The sequence below is a fragment of the Pseudophryne corroboree genome, chromosome 1, assembly GCF_028390025.1.
Source record: "Pseudophryne corroboree isolate aPseCor3 chromosome 1, aPseCor3.hap2, whole genome shotgun sequence".
Classification (NCBI taxonomy): domain Eukaryota; kingdom Metazoa; phylum Chordata; class Amphibia; order Anura; family Myobatrachidae; genus Pseudophryne; species Pseudophryne corroboree.
Genome location: NC_086444.1, coordinates 212,791,440 through 212,806,152, shown reverse-complemented (window position 1 = coordinate 212,806,152; position 14,713 = coordinate 212,791,440). Strand labels below are relative to the sequence as shown.

The 14,713-nt window shown below is 47.2% G+C and overlaps 1 protein-coding gene across 6 annotated transcripts in view; it reads left to right on the top strand.

The window, feature by feature from the left end:
- CHD1 (chromodomain helicase DNA binding protein 1) overlaps positions 1 to 14,713 on the top strand; it is a 290,764-nt gene that overhangs the window by 234,417 nt on the left and 41,634 nt on the right. For all 6 annotated transcript variants that reach the window (XM_063964069.1, XM_063964066.1, XM_063964068.1 and 3 more), the window contains one exon: positions 12,698 to 12,825. In XM_063964069.1, the coding sequence (XP_063820139.1) occupies positions 12,698 to 12,825 (128 nt within the window). The remainder of the gene's footprint in view (positions 1 to 12,697; positions 12,826 to 14,713) is intronic.

The following is a 14,713-nucleotide window of genomic DNA, read 5'->3' as shown; positions in this document are numbered from 1 at the left end:
AAGCGGTCGCCTCAGTCTCCAGGACGTGCATGCAGGATAGTGGAGTCTTCATCTAAAAGTCTTTCAACTCCTAGTGGACAGGTGGGGCCTACCGGACTTAGACCTCATGCGTCTTGACACAATCACAAGGTTCCGGTCTTCGGATCTTGGACCAGGGATCCTCAAGCAGCATTCGTAGACGCACTGGTGGCTCCATGAAACTGTCGGCTGCCCTACGTGTACACTCCAGTGTCACTCCTGCCCAGGGTCGTATGGACGTTCAAACAAGGAGGAATGCTACTTCTAGTCACTCTACTGTGGCCCAGATGGCATTGGTTCTTAGACCTGCAGGGTCTGTCGACAGGACTTCCCCTTCTACTTCCTCAGCGACCGGACCTCCTCGTACAGGGCTCTTCTTTCTACCCAGACCTGGCCATGCTGGCTTTGACAGCGTGGCTCTTGAAGCATCACTCTTGAGGGCCAAAGGATTTTCAGAGGCGGTCATTCAAACTATGTTGAAGGCCCATAAACCGGCCTTTGCCTAGATATATTACAGGGTCTGGAATTCTTATTTCACTTGGTGTTCTGATAAGAATTACGATGGATATAGATTCAGAACTTCTAGAATTCTGGCTTTTCTGCAAAGAGGCTTGGACTTAGGTCTTTGTCTGGCCTCTCTCAAGGTTCACGTATCTGCCTTGTCGGTGTGGTTTCAGAGGAAAATTGCGTCTATACCTGACGTTCATACTTTCACTCAGGGTGTCCTACAGATTCAGCCTCCCTATGTCCCTCCTGTGGCTCCATGGGATCTGTCTGTTGTACTGAATGCCCTGCAAGAGTCTCCATTTGAACCTCTTGAATCGGTGACCTTAAATGGCTAATGGCTTAGGTCGTGCTCCTGCTGGCTATTGCCTCTGCAAGACGGGTGTCGGACTTAGGCACCTTGTCCTGTTGTCCATCATTTCTGGTATTTCACCGTGACCGGGCTGTTCTACGAACTCGCCCAGGTTATTTGCCTAAGGTGGTGTCATCTTTTCACCTTAACCAAGAGATTGTGGTTCCTGCCTTCGTTCTTGGATGTGGTAAGGGCTCTCCGTATTTATGTGGAGAGGACTGCCTCTATCAGGAGGTCAGATACCCTTTTTGTCCTGTTTGGTTTCCACAAACGTGGCTGGCTTGTGAATAAGCAAGCCTTGGCCAGATGGATTAGACTGGTGATTGTGCAAGCTTATGCGCAGGCTCCTTCTGCTATTAAAGCCCATTCTACTCTGTCTGTTGGACCATCTTGGGCGGCCCGTCGTGGCGCAGAACAATTGTGCAAGGCGCCTACGTGGTCCTCAGTGAACAAGTTTCTTATGTTCTATGCCTTTGATACCTTCGCCTCCCAGGATGCTTCCTTTGGACGCCGGATTCTCATATCCGCTAAGGCGCGTCCCCTTCCATGAAGAACTGCTTTTGGACCTCCCTGATGATTTCCCTGTGGAACCCAATATAACTTGCTGCAGAAAAGGAGCGTTATTGTAGACTTACCATTGTTAACTCTTTCTGCAAGGTACATTGGGTTCCTACTCAAGTGTCCATCCATCTTTGCATAAGATTGTTGGGAAAGATGGTCGCCTCATACGAGGCGATCCAATACGGGAGGTTCCATGACAGGACTTTTCTGCTTTTTCTCCAGAACAAATGGTCCGGATCACTTCTTCAGATGCATTGGATGGAACGGCTGTCACCTCAGGCCAGGATTTCCCTCCTGTGGTGGCTGCAATCCTCCAATCTCCTGGATGGCCGGAGTTTCGGGATTCAGGATTGGATCCTCCTCACAACGGATGTGAGTCTGAGAGGATGGGGAGCTGTCACCCAAGAGGTGCAGTTCCAGGGCCGGTGGTCGGCCCAAGAAGCTCTCCTTCCGATCAACATTCTGGAACTTCGGGCGATGTACAATGCTCTGCTTCAGGCCTCTCCTCTGCTCATGGATCACGCGATCCAAGTAGTCGGACAACGCCACAGCAGTGGCGTACATCAATCGACAAGGAGGAACAAAAAGCAGAGCCTGCATGCGAGATGTGTCAAGAATACTCCTCTGGGCGGAAAGAAATGCAAGAGCAATGTCGGCTGTCTTCATTCCGGGCGTGGACAACTGGGAAGTGGACTTCCTGAGTCGTCAAAATCTCCACCAGGGGGAATCTCCACCGTCAGGTGTTCCAACAGATCATCCACTGGTGGGGCTGCCCGCAGATAGACATGATAGCTTCTCTACTCAACAAGAAGCTTCACTGGTATTGCTCACGAACCAGGGACCCTCAGGCGAGGTTAGTGGATGCACTGATGTCGACTTGGCCTTACTGACTGGTCTACATGTTTCCTCTGATTCCGTTGCTCAAGCGCATCCGAAATCAGTGAGTCCATGCAATTCTGATTGTCCCGGATTGGCCTTGCAGGGCGTGGCACGCGGATCTTCTGGACATATCCATCGAAGACCCTCGGCCTCTACCTCTCAGAGGAAATCTTATTCAACAAGGACCATTCGTCTACCCTGACTTAAGGCGACTTCGTTTGATGGCATGGAAGTTGAGCGGAACATCCTAGCTCACAAGGGCCTTTCCAAAAAGGTTATTGCTACCATGGTTCAGGCCAGGAAACCTGTGACGTCAAAATACTATCATCATATCTGGAGAAGGTATGTCTCTTGGTGCGAGGAACGCATGTATCTGTCTGCGGAGTTTCACTTATGACGTTTCTAACGTTTCCTGCTGGCTGGTGTGGATAAGGGCTTACGTCTGGGTTCCATTAAGGTCCAGATTTCAGCTATCTCCACTTTCTTCCAGAAGAAATTGGCAGTGTTGCCAGAAGTTCGGACCTTCTTGCAAGGGGTACTCCACATACAACCTCCTTTTGTGCCGCCTACAGCACCCTGGGATTTGAATGTAGTGTTGGAATTTCTACAGTCCTCCTGGTTTGAACCTCTAATGACTGTAAAAGACAAGTACCTCACGTGGAAGACGGTGATGTTACTGGCCCTGGCTTCTGCTCGTCGTGTTTCAGAATTGGGGGCCTTATCGTGTAAAAGTCCGTACTTGGTCCTTTACGAGGACAGAGCAGAGCTCCGGACTAGACAGCAGTTCTTGCCGAAGATTGTCTCTGCATTTCACCTGAATCAACCTATTGTGGTTCCGTCTGCTTCTGGTACTTCTGCTCCTCCGGAGGCATTGGATGCTGTGCGTTCCTTGAAAATCTATGTCAAGCAAACAGCTCGGATCAGAAAGAAGGATTCTTTGTTCGTGCTCTATGATTCGCAGAAAAAAGGTTCCCCTTCTTCGAAGCAGTCCATTGCTCATTTTATTAGGCTTACTATTCATCAGGCCTATGCTGTCGTCAGCCTTGCCTGTCCTTTGTCTCTGAAGGCCCACTCTACCAAGATCAGTGGGCTCTTCCTAGCTGCCCATGGAGTCTTGGCCTTGCAACTCTGCTACCTGGTCAGGGGAAAAACACTTTTGTGACGTTCTATAAGTTTGATACCCTGGCCAAAGAGGATACCCAGTTTGGGCAGGCGGTGCTGCAGCATTCTCCGCGCGTTCCCACCTGTTCTGGAAGCTTTGGGACGTTCCCCATCATACAAGATTCCCCAATATCCCTTATAGATGCTAGAAAAAATTGAATTTTAATTACCTACCGATAAATCATTTTCTCGTAGTCCATAAGGGATATTGGGCGCCCGCCTCAATGCGTTGACTTTTCTGCAGGTTCTCTTTTATGTGGTTACCTGTTCAGCTGTTGCTGGTGGTGTTCCAGCCGTTGCTGGTCGTTGTATGTTAGTGCTGTGCTGGTTTATAAATCTCACCACTCTTTGTTGTCATGTTTCTTTCTCTCATATATGTCCTGTCTCCTTCGGGCACGTTTTTACCTATAACTGCCTGTGGGAGGGGGTATAGGGGGGATGAGCCAGCACACCCAGTGAAGAAATGTAAAGTGCACCAGTTCCTTTGGACCCAGTCTATACCCCATCGTACTAGATTCCCCAATAATCCCTTATGGATTTCGAGAAAGGGATTTACCGGTAGATAATTAAAATCCTATTTTCTCCCTCTCCCCTAACCCTTTGGTCCCGTATCCTAAAGCTAACCTCCTCCTTTAATCTAACCTCCCATCCCTGCTGCCTAAACATAACCCTCCCTCCCCTGCACCCTGACCCTAACCTCCCCTTGGGGTGTCTAACCCTCCTTCCCCGCAGCCTGTCCCTAACCACCTGGGTGGCACCTAAACCTAACCCGTCGGCTGGCAGGATTCCAGCGTCGGTCTCCTGGCCCTTTCTGAGTTCCAACATTGGGATTCCAATGGGTGTCGGGATTCAGGCTTCAGAATTTCAGCTGTGGGGATCCTGACAGCGAGCATATTCACCGCGTCCCGTGGCAACGGGTCTGATTGAAACACATGAATTCAATAATTAACAGGTGTGGCGATATACTTTTGTCCATATAGTGTAGATATAAAAATACGTTTGGGCACTTAAATACATAGGCTGAACTCATCCTGCGTTATACCCCCTACTCAATATTTTCAAGGTGCCAATTGGCAGAGTGCTTTGTGCTTAGAAGCCATTGGCATCAATTTATTTATACTTTAGTTTTGTTTCTTCTCTTCTGTATTGTTTTGGTACCTTTTGCTGTATGCTCCTTGCCTGCCAATGTGTCTACATGGGACTGCCTCCACATGTAGTAACCAGTAACCATGTACCTGTTGCTACCAGTACCCTTGGCCAGCATGACTGCAGCACCAGACCATATATACGGGAATCACGGTTCCAGGAACATCATTGGTTATGCTGGTCCCTGGATTGCGGAGTGCGATCCCTCGCCAGAACTACCTCTTTGGTGGGCTTTTCCTCACTAAATCTGCCAAAGGAGAAGTGCTCACAACCAAGCAGTAGCAGTTCTGCTGTTTATTTTTCTCTAACGTCCTAGAGGATGCTGGGGACTCCGTAAGGACCATGGGGATAGACGGGCTCCGCAGGAGACATGGGCACTTTAAGAAAGACTTTATGTCTGGGTGTGCACTGGCTCCTCCCTCTATGCCCCTCCTCTAGACCTCAGTTTGATACTGTGCCCAGAGGAGATGGGTGCACTTCAGGGAGCTCTCCTGAGCTTCCTGACAGAAAGTATATTTGTTAGCTTTTTTATTTTCAGGGAGCCTGCTGGCAACAGACTCCCTGCATCGAGGGACTGAGGGGAGAGCAGCAGACCTACTTCTGTGAGTTTCAAGGCTCTGCTTCTTAGGCTACTGGACACCATTAGCTCCAGAGGGATTGGTACGCAGGTCTCACCCTCGCCGTCCGTCCCAGAGCCGCGCCGCCGTCCCCCTCGCAGAGCCGGAAGATAGAAGCCGGGTGAGTATGAGAAGAAAAGAAGACTTCAGAGGCGGCAGAAGACTTCATGATCTTCACTGAGGTAACGCACAGCACTGCAGCTGTGCGCCATTGCTCCCATACACCTCACACACACGGCAGTCACTGTAAGGGTGTAGAGCGCAGGGGGGGCGCAATGGGCAGCATATATACCTCTTTTGGCAAAAATAAGTATATGTACAGCTGGGCACTGTACATATATAAGAGCCCCCGCCAAATTTTGAGATTTTCAGCTGGACAGAAGCCCGCCGCCGAGGGGGCGGGGCTTCTCCCTCAGCACTCACAGCGCCATTTTTTCTCCACAGCACCGTCCACAGCACCGCTGAGAGGAAGCTCCCCGGACTCTCCCGTGCTTATACCATGGTAGACAGAGGGTTTTAAAGAGGGGGGGGGGCACAAAATTGGCGCATATTGTATATGTAAACAGCGCTATCTGGGTAAACATAATATTATTGTGTTTTTGTCCTGGGTCATACAGCGCTGGGGTGTGTGCTGGCATACTCTCTCTGTCTCTCCAAAGGGCCTGGTGGGGAAACTGTCTTCAGATAAGAGGTTCCCTGTGTGTGTGTGGTGTGTCGGTACGCGTGTGTCGACATGTCTGAGGTAGAAGACTCACCTAGAGAGGAGGGGGAGAGTATGAATGTGAGGTCTCCGTCGGCGGTGCCGACACCTGACTGGGTGGATATGTGGAATGTTTTAAGTGCTAGTGTGAACTTATTGCACAAGAGATTAGACAAAGCTGAGGCTAAGGAACAGTCAGGGAGTGAACCCGTGTCTGTCCCTATGTCGCCGGGACCTTCAGGGTCTCAGAAGCGCCCACTATCCCAAATAGCAGATACTGACACGGATTCGGACTCCAGTGTCGACTACGATGATGTAAAGTTACAGCCGAAAGTGGCTAAATGTATTCGATATATGATTATTGCAATAAAAGAAGTGTTGCATATCACAGAGGAACCCCCTGTCCTTTGACACGAGGGTACACATGTGTAAGGGAAAAAAGCCTGAGGTAACTTTCCCCTCCTCACATGAGTTGAACGAATTATGTGAAAAAGCTTGGGAATCTCCAGACAAAAAACTGCAGATTCCCAAAAGGATTCTTATGGCGTATCCTTTCCCGCCAACAGACAGGGTACGGTGGGAATCATCCCCTAAGGTGGACAAAGCGTTGACACGCTTGTCAAAAAAGATAGCGCTACCATCAGCGCTACCCTCCAGTATCCTGCAGACCGCAAGCAGGAGATGACCTTGAAATCCATTTACACACATTCTGGTACATTACTCAGACCGGCAATTGCGTCGTCCTGGGTTTGTAGCGCGGTTGCAGCATGGACAGATTCCTTATCGGCGGAGATTGAAACCCTAGATAAGGATACCATTTTATTGACCCTAGGCCATATAAAGGATGCTGTCTTATATATGAGGGATGCTCAAAGAGACCTTCGTTTACTGGGTTCCAGAATAAACGCTATGTCAATCTCTGCTAGACGAGTCCTCTGGACCCGGCAGTGGACAAGTGATGCCGACTCAGAGTGCGTGGATCGTCCTTTCTTGCCAGAGGTAAGGGCAGAGGTAAAAAGCTGCACAGCACAGCTAGTTCCCAGGAACAGAAATCCTCCCCGGCCTCTGCAAAATCCACCGCATGACGCTGGGGCTCCGCTGGGGGAGTCCGCCCCAGTGGGGGCACGTCTTCGACTTTTCAGCCACATCTGGGTTCACTCACAGGTGGATCCCTGGGCAATAAAAATTGTTTCTCAGGGATACAAGCTGGAATTCGAAGAGGTGTGCCTCTTTGCCGTTTTTTTCAAATCTGCTCTACCGACTTCTCGCCTGGAAACGGAGATAGTGTTAAATGCTATTCACAAATTGTGTCTTCAACAAGTGGTGGTCGAAGTTCCCCTACTTCAGAGAGGACAGGGATACTACTCCACCCTGTTTGTAGTTCCGAAACCAAACGGTTCGGTCAGACCCATATTGAATTTAAAATCCCTGAACCTATACGTAAAACGGTTCAAGTTCAAAATGTAATCGCTCAGAGCGGTCATCGCCAGCCTGGAAGGGGGGGATTTTATGGTATCCCTGGACATAAAGGATGCATACCTTCATGTTCCCATATATCCACCTCATCAGGCGTACCTGAGAATTGCGGTACAGGATTGTCATTACCAATTTCAGACGTTGCCGTTTGGGCTTTCCACGGTCCCGAGGATTTTCACAAAGGTAATGGCTGAAATGATGGTGCTCCTGTGCAATAACCTTTATTACACTCTCTACCAAAAGCCGGCAATTCATTTTTCTTATTCATTTGCCTTCTACGGCTAAAAAACCTGTGGATATAGGAGGAGAAGTATTGCTGGGTATAGCAAATCATTGTGCGGCATATGGGCTCTGTGGAGATCGACATTGCAGCCACAGAGAGGAATCATTAGGAGACAGCTGTGACTCCAAGCAGCATGCAGCCCAGAGTCTGATACCGCAGCTCAGAGGGAGCAGACTAAGCAGCGGCTGCGAGAGAGACTAGCGCTGGAGACAGCATCGGCACCCAAGCTTTGAAGTGGTGTATATTTCGGAGGAGAAGACGAGGTGAGCACTTCATTATACACCTCACATAAATGGAATTATCACCATACAGCTCTCCCGCTGTGAAGTAATATCACCACTTGCATAAATAAGCTTATTTGTGCCTCCTCTGTGCCTTAATAAATAAGAGACTGCCGTACAAACTATCATCCAGTTTCAATATTGCACACAAGAAAGCCCAATATTTGCACATATCCTACTTCCAGATAGGTCCGCACTAAAAGGAACTGCTACCAGCGGACGGGAAGAGTGAATATTACCATTGAACTGGGCATACACATTGATGCAATAGATTCTAAAAGTCCTGATAAGTGTTTATTACTAAGGACCTTTTTGTTCAATATTCTCTCCTCTCTTTTTTAGGGATAAATTTGTTTTATATCTTTGTTTTATATTATCTAGTTTTAAGAAATATACTCATTATGTAAAGTACTCCTAAATAATTACCGGCCGGTATCAATATATAAGTAAATTGTTTTTATTGCTTAAAATAAAATAAGTAATTATTAATTATATATGTTGTCATAGACGTGTGTATTATTAATATTCTCATATCAGCGCCTCCATTTTTTCCTTTCACTTGTGGAAGGGGAATTTTTTCTACTCCTGTGCAAGCTGGGTGTCACAATTATCCCGTACTTGGACGATCTCCTCATAAAAGCGAGATCATGAGAGAAGTTACTGAACAGTGTGTCACTTTCAGTGAAGGTGTTACAAAAACACGGCTGGATTCTCAATATCCCGAAGTCGCAGCTGGTTCCTACGACTCGTCTGAGCTTCTTGGGCATGGTTCTGGATACAGATCAGAAAAAGGGTTTTCTCCCGATAGAAAAGGCTCAGGAACTCATGATTCTAGTCAAGAACCTATTGAAGCCAAAACAAGTGTCTATGCATCATTGCACTCACGTCCTGGGAAAAATGGTGGCAACATACGAGGCCATTCCCTTCGGCAGGTTCCATGCAAGGACTTTCCAATGGGACCTATTGGACAAGTGGTCCGGATCACATCTACAAATTCATCAGCGGATCACCCTGTCCCCCAGGGCCAGGGTATTTCTCCTGTGGTGGCTGCAGAGTGCTCACCTTTTGGAAGGACGCAGGTTCGGCATTCAGGATTGGATCCTGGTGACCACGGACGCGAGCCTCAGAGGGTGGGGAGCAGTCACAAGGGGAAGAAACTTCCAAGGACTCTGGACAAGTCAAGAGACTTGTCTTCACATCACCATCCTGGAACTGAGGGCCATATACAACGCCCTACGTCAGGCGGAGAACTTACTTCGCGACCAACCAGTTCTGATCCAGTCAGACAACATCACCGCAGTGGCTCATGTAAACCGCCAAGGCGGCACAAGGAGCAGGGTGGCAATGGCGGAAGCCACCAAGATTCTTCGCTGGGTGGAAAATCATGTAAGCGCACTGTCAGCTGTGTTCATTCCGGGAGTGGACAACTGGGATGCAGACTTCCTCAGCAGACACGACCTGTATCCAGGGGAGTGGGGACTTCATAGGGAAGTTTTTGCACAGATTGCAAGTCAGTGGGGACTGCCCCAGATAGACATGATGGCATCCCATCTCAACAAAAAGCTACAGAGGTATTGCGCCAGATCAAAAGATCCTCAGGCGGTAGCAGTAGACGCCCTGGTGACACCGTGGGTGTTCCAGTCGGTTTATGCGTTTCCTCCTCTTCTTCTCATACCCAAGGTATTGAGAATAATAAGAAAAAGAGGAGTGAGAACAATTCTCATTGTTCCAGATTGGCCAAGAAGGACCTGGTATCCGGATCTGCTGGAAATGCTCACAGAAGATCCGTGGCCTCTTCCTCTACGACAGGACCTGTTACAACAAGGTCCATGTCTGTTCCAAGACTTACCGCGGCTGCGTTTGACGGCATCGCCGGATCCTAGCGGAAAAAGGAATTCCGGATTAGGTCATTCCTACGCTGATAAAAGCTAGGAAGGACGTGACATCTAAACATTATCAACGAATATGGCGTAAATATGTTTCTTGGTGTGAGGCCAGGAATGCTCCTACGGAAGATTCCATCTAGGCCATTTTCTTCACTTCCTACAAACTGGAGTGAATTTGGGCCTAAAATTAGGCTCCATTAAAGTTCAGATTTCGACCTTATCCATTTTCTTTTAAAAGGAATTGGCCTCTTTACCTGAAGTACAGACTTTTTTGAAGGGAGTACTGCATATTCAGCCTCCTTTTGTACCTCCGGTGGTGCCTTGGGACCTTAACGTGGTGTTAAGTTTCCTTAAGTCACATTGGGTTGAACTACTTAAAACAGTGGAGTTGAAATATCTCACTTGGAAGGTGATCATGTTCTTAGCCTTGGCTTCGGCTAGGCGAGTTTCAGAATTGGCGGCTTTATTACATAAAAGCCCCTATCTGGTTTTCCATATGGATAGAGCGGAATTGCAGACCCGTCCTCAATTCCTACCTAAGGTGGTTTCATCCTTTCATATGAACCAACCTATTGTTGTGCCTGTGGCTACACGTGACTTGGAGGATTCCGAGTCCCTGGATGTGGTCAGGGCTTTGAAAATTTATGTGGCCTGAACGGCTAGGATCAGAAAAACAGAAGCACTGTTGTCCTGTATGCAGCCAACAAGGTTGGCGGCCCTGCTTCAAAGCAGACTATTGCTCGCTGGATCTGTACCACGATTCAGCAGGCGCATTCTACAGCAGGATTGCTGTTACCCAAATCGGTTAAGGCCCATTCCACTAGGAAGGTGGGCTCGTCTTGGGCGGCTGCCCGAGGGATCTCGGCACTACAGCTGTGCCGAGCTGCTACTTGGTCGGGGTCAAACACCTTTGCAGAGTTCTATAAGTTTGATACCCTGGCTGAGGAGGACCTCCTGTTTGCTCAATCGGTGCTGCAGAGTCATCCGCACTCTCCCGCCCGTTTGGGAGCTTTGGTATAATCTCCATGGTCCTTACGGAGTCCCCAGCATCCTCTAAGACGTTAGAGAAAATAAGATTTTAAACCTACCGGTAAATCTTTTTCTCGTAGAGGATGCTGGGCGCCCGTACCAATTGCGGACTACTTCTGCGAGACTTGTATATCGTTTTGCTTACATAAGGGTTATGTTATAGTTCCATAAGGTTGGACTGATGCTACGTTATTTTTTCATACTGGTAACTGTTTACTTGATACACAAGTTATACGGTGTGATTGGTGTGGCTGGTATGAATCTTGCCCTTGGATTAACAAAAATCCTTTCCTCGTACTGTCCATCTCCTCTGGGCACAGTTTCTCTAACTGAGGTGTAGAGGAGGGGCATAGAGGGAGGAGCCAGTGCATACCCAGACCTAAAGTCTTTCTTAAAGTGCCCATGTCTCCTGCGGAGCCCGTCTATCCCCATGGTCCTTACGGAGTCCCCAGCATCCTCTACGGACTACGAGAAAAAGATTTACCGGTAGGTTTAAAATCTTATTTTTCCCCTTAAGGAAGTAGTGTGAGGGGTGGGTGTTTTACTTGTGATTGGGTTTTACCCAGTTAGTTAGCTTTATGGTGTGTGTCATTGCAGGTTTACTTTAACTTTGTATTTTGCAATCCACTTTCTTCACTTATCTTTCAAGCCTAAACTTGAAGGTGGGGCATCAGTGACTTTGGTTGTTTCAAATGCCACAACATATTGCTTATTGGACAAAGCTGGTTTTAGATGCCTAATTCACATTTTGTAAAGCAGATGTCAATCAGCCCTGTATGTATGTGGGGAGTACCACTGAAATTACAATGCCAAAGCCAATAAGAATCAGGCTGTCATGTCCACGTTGGCTGTCATGTGTGACTGCAATAACCAACAAAAAAATAACATATAACAGCCTACATTATGCCAGCACCTGAGCTGGATTAAGTGGGGGTATGTGCCTCATCAGAGCAGACTGTTGCTAAGATGAATGTTTCAGTAATTCATCAGGCTTATACTGGAGCCGGGTGTCCTGTTTCAGAAAATGTAAGGCTGCATTCTACCAGATCAGTTAGTGCCTCCTGCACAGTCTGGCAAGAGGCCTCTGTAGAGAAGCTGTGCCAGGCAACCAACTGCTCATTTGCTCCACATGTTGTCAGTTGTATAAATTTCATATTTTGTGTCCAAGAGTGCAAAGTTTGAACTGAATTTGCTGTGCAACTTCTGAGCGTAATCTCCCGTAGATGCAGCTTTGCGATGTTCCCAAAGTTCCATTGTCCAAGAGGAAGCTGGATCTTTATATTTCTTCTATTAAACCTTTTTTTCACCTGAATCCATTGTGAGACTCTGGATTCTTTTCTTTTATGCTTTATTTCTTCTTTGATAAGTTTATTTTTTGATGGAGGGCCTTGTTTTTTCTCACTGGTTTGGTTCCTTTTTATTCTGTCCTGCGGGCTTGGGTTAGAAAATAGTTTGCTTTATAGCAGGCTAGGTTATATAGAAGTGGAGTAGAATCATGACTTTGTGTTAACATTTAAAATAGTATCTAGGATCGATCTCTATATACCCCCAAGGTTTTCTCTGTCACCCAGTGTATTTAACACAAATAAAAAAAAAATCCTGTAATGGTTAAAAAGTCTAGCTTATTTCCATATTTAAAACAGGGGAAATGTTTACATTTTTTATGTTGAGCATTGTAAAGTGATGAAAAATATATATTCATTGTGATTTGATACTTGTAGCATGATATCCCTATTTACTTGACAGTTAAAAGCTAAATCATAAGCAGTAGAGCTTAAATTCTGACAAAGTGTCTTTGTTGCAGGTTAGAGGCAATAGCTCGTGATGCAGAGCTAGTAGATAAATCTGAAACTGATCTCCGTAGGCTTGGAGAATTAATACACAATGGCTGTATTAAAGCATTAAAAGATTGTTCTGGACCTGAAAGGACAGGTGTGTACAATGATTGGTTCATTAACAAATGAAGATTGAATGTTTTAGAATTTGACCACAATTGTGATGTTGCATAATATCATTATTATTTATATAGCATCTGCATAACGACTATATATATATATATATATATATATATATATATATCTCGATAAATATATATATATATATATATATCTATATCTGTTTATTATATGTGTGTGTTATATATAGGGGTATATTCAGTAAGAGTTGGGTACATTCCGACATGCAGTTGTCGGAATGGACCCGACAACCCCTGTTCAATGGACGGCCAAATCCGACTGTCGTATTTGGCCGTACACAGGTCCTGTGCTGCCGCTGCTGTCAGCTGCGGGGGGGACATGTCTGCGGCGGCGGGGGGAGGCGCTGCAGGGATAGAGGTGCCTGAGAGATTTTTGAAAAAAAAATAGTAATAGGCAATTATGTGGTAGGAAATATAGTACGTTGATATAGGTGGTTCCTGCTTCTGCATTACTTCACCTTTGCTACATGTAGGTTTTCACAAGAGAATTTGCCCTTGAAAATGAGCGTATGTATGTGAGATAGGAATCACAGGGGCTCTGCACTCACTATATTAACTAACAACAATAAACAGTGGAGTTTTAGTTCATGTATTGATCAATGCATTAAAGCCTGCAGCCCCTGACAAGGGACACCCCACTATACTGCAAGTCCTACTCTATTGCTCAAAACAGTTATCATTAAAATAGCTATCATATTAGGGTTAAACTTTAGGGATATTCAATTACCCGCACATACTGTCGGGTGAAAAGTATTGCCTGGGGGTCTATCTAATTAGCCCCGATAAGCCGGCACGTGCGCTGTTTATCAGAGATTTTGTTTCATCTGCCTCCAGCAGGCGAAGCAAAATCCAGAGCTATTTCACCGGATAACACACAGGTTTCACTGAGCCTGTGTGTTTTCGGGTGAAAAGGATGTTTCTCTGACGTCCTAGTGGATGCTGGGAACTCTGTAAGGACCATGGGGAATAGCGGCTCCGCAGGAGACTGGGCACAACTAAGAAAGATTTAGGACTACCTGGTGTGCACTGGCTCCTCCCTCGATGCCCCTCCTCCAGACCTCAGTTAGAATTTTGTGCCCAGCCGAGCTGGATGCACACTAGGGGCTCTCCTGAGCTCCTAGAAAAGAAAGTATATTTTAGGTTTTTTATTTTCAGTGAGATCTGCTGGCAACAGACTCACTGCTACGTGGGACTAAGGGGAGAGAAGCGAACCTACCTGCTTGCAGCTAGCTTGGGCTTCTAGGCTACTGGACACCATTAGCTCCAGAGGGATCGAACACAGGCCCAGCCTCGGTCGTCCGGTCCCGGAGCCTTGCCGCCGTCCCCCTTACAGAGCCAGAAGCAAGAAGACGTTCCTGGAAATCGGTGGCAGAAGACTTCGGTCTTCATCAAGGTAGCGCACAGCACTGCAGCTGTGCGCCATTGCTCCCCATGCACACCACATACTCCGGTCACTGATGGGTGCAGGGCGCTGGGGGGGGGGGGCGCCCTGGGCTGCAATAAGAGTACCTTGCTGGCAAATACCACATAATATAGTCTTAAAGACTATATATGTGTAAAATACCCCTGCCAAATATACATTTAAAAAGCGGGAGAAGTCCGCCGGAAAAGGGGCGGGGCTATCTCCCTCAGCACACTGGCGCCATTTTCCCTCACAGCTCCGCTGGAAGGACGCTCCCAAGGCTCTCCCCTGCAGTTTCCAGACTACATAGGGTAAAAAAGAGAGGGGGGGGGGGGGCACTAAATTTAGGCGCATATAATATATATATAGCTGCTATAGGGAAAAATCACTTGTGTAGTGTGTATCCCTGCATTATATAGCGCTCTGGTGTGTGCTGGCATACT